General features: G+C 47.8%; 1 protein-coding gene across 1 annotated transcript in view; it reads right to left on the bottom strand.

Annotated features, from left to right (window-relative positions):
- Positions 1-420: 420 nt before the first annotated feature.
- GPHB5 (glycoprotein hormone subunit beta 5) overlaps positions 421-1,191 on the bottom strand; it is a 3,257-nt gene continuing 2,486 nt past the window's right edge. Inside the window, exon 2 of the mRNA XM_021701524.1 lies at positions 421-609. Coding sequence (XP_021557199.1) covers positions 421-609 — 189 coding nt within the window. The remainder of the gene's footprint in view (positions 610-1,191) is intronic.

The following is a 1,191-nucleotide window of genomic DNA, read 5'->3' as shown; positions in this document are numbered from 1 at the left end:
CACATCTAGCTGCAGACCAATTGTTAAATAAAACATGAGAACGTAAAGACTTTCTAGACCCATTTCCTAATTACTCCCACTGCATTTAAACCATTGGCATATTATAAATCCAAATTGGAGGAGGATTGTGATATATGCAAATTATGTTCTGAGATTCAAGGTAAAGACAAAATAATTTGCAAGTATGTGAACCAGAGAAATTATTGCAGTGAAAACACAGATACTGTTTTGCATTTTTAGCATCGGCAGGCTGCCTCCGGGCCTTGTGCCTGAGCTGGACCCAAGGGAGACAAGTAACCGCCACAGGGGTGGTCAAAATTAGACAGTGTTCGAATCCAGGGGGAGAGCTGCTTGTGCTGGCTGTGCGGTGCGTCCGTGAGGCTCGAGGCCTCCAGCTGTGTTCTGCCGGCCACACCAGCTTCAGAGGGTCTCGCACTCCGTGCTGGCTGTGGAGCAGGCCCCACAGTCACAGCGGACAGCCACGGGGTAGGTGTAGAAGGGGTCCACTCCAGGGGCGCAATTGGGCAGCTTGACCGTCACTTGTCTGGTCTCGTTGTAGGTACAGACTCGATGATGGGCTTCAATGTAGGGGGGCTCCAGAATGGGCTTCTGTCCCCACCCCGGTAGAAAACAGGGAACCCATTAGAACATACCATCTTGTTTCTTGTTCTCGGTACCATTTATCACTTTGAGAAATTAACTCACTAGTCATTTGTTTACCTGTGAAATCTCTCCCCTCCCAGTAGAAGATAAATTCCTGAAAGCAGCAACCTCCTTTCCATACCATATCCTGAGCTCCCAAAAGAGCCCAGGGCACATAGCAAGTGCTCAATAAATATGTAGCAAATGAATAATCCTGATCATTGCAAAAGTCTTCTAATGAGTCTCTCTTCTACCAGCACCCCCTATAGTCTCTTTATGACACAGGAGCCCCGAGTGATTCTTTTAAAATTAAGTCAGATCCTATCTCTTCTCTGCTCAAAGCCCCAGTGATGTCCCATCTCACTCAGAGTGAAAGTCAAAGATGTTCACCCTCGAGACCCTCCATCATCTTCCCTGCACCCACACCCTCTACTATGTCTCCGGCCTCCCTGTCTTGCTGCCTTCCTCGCTCTGCTCCAGCCACAGTAGTCTGAAGTAGTTCGTAAATCCAGCTACTTTGTTGTCACAGACATCCTCATTTTAGACATG

This window comes from Neomonachus schauinslandi, chromosome 9 (genome assembly GCF_002201575.2).
Source record: "Neomonachus schauinslandi chromosome 9, ASM220157v2, whole genome shotgun sequence".
Classification (NCBI taxonomy): domain Eukaryota; kingdom Metazoa; phylum Chordata; class Mammalia; order Carnivora; family Phocidae; genus Neomonachus; species Neomonachus schauinslandi.
The sequence above is the reverse complement of the archived record's forward strand: the minus strand, read 5'-3'. Positions and strand labels throughout refer to the sequence as shown.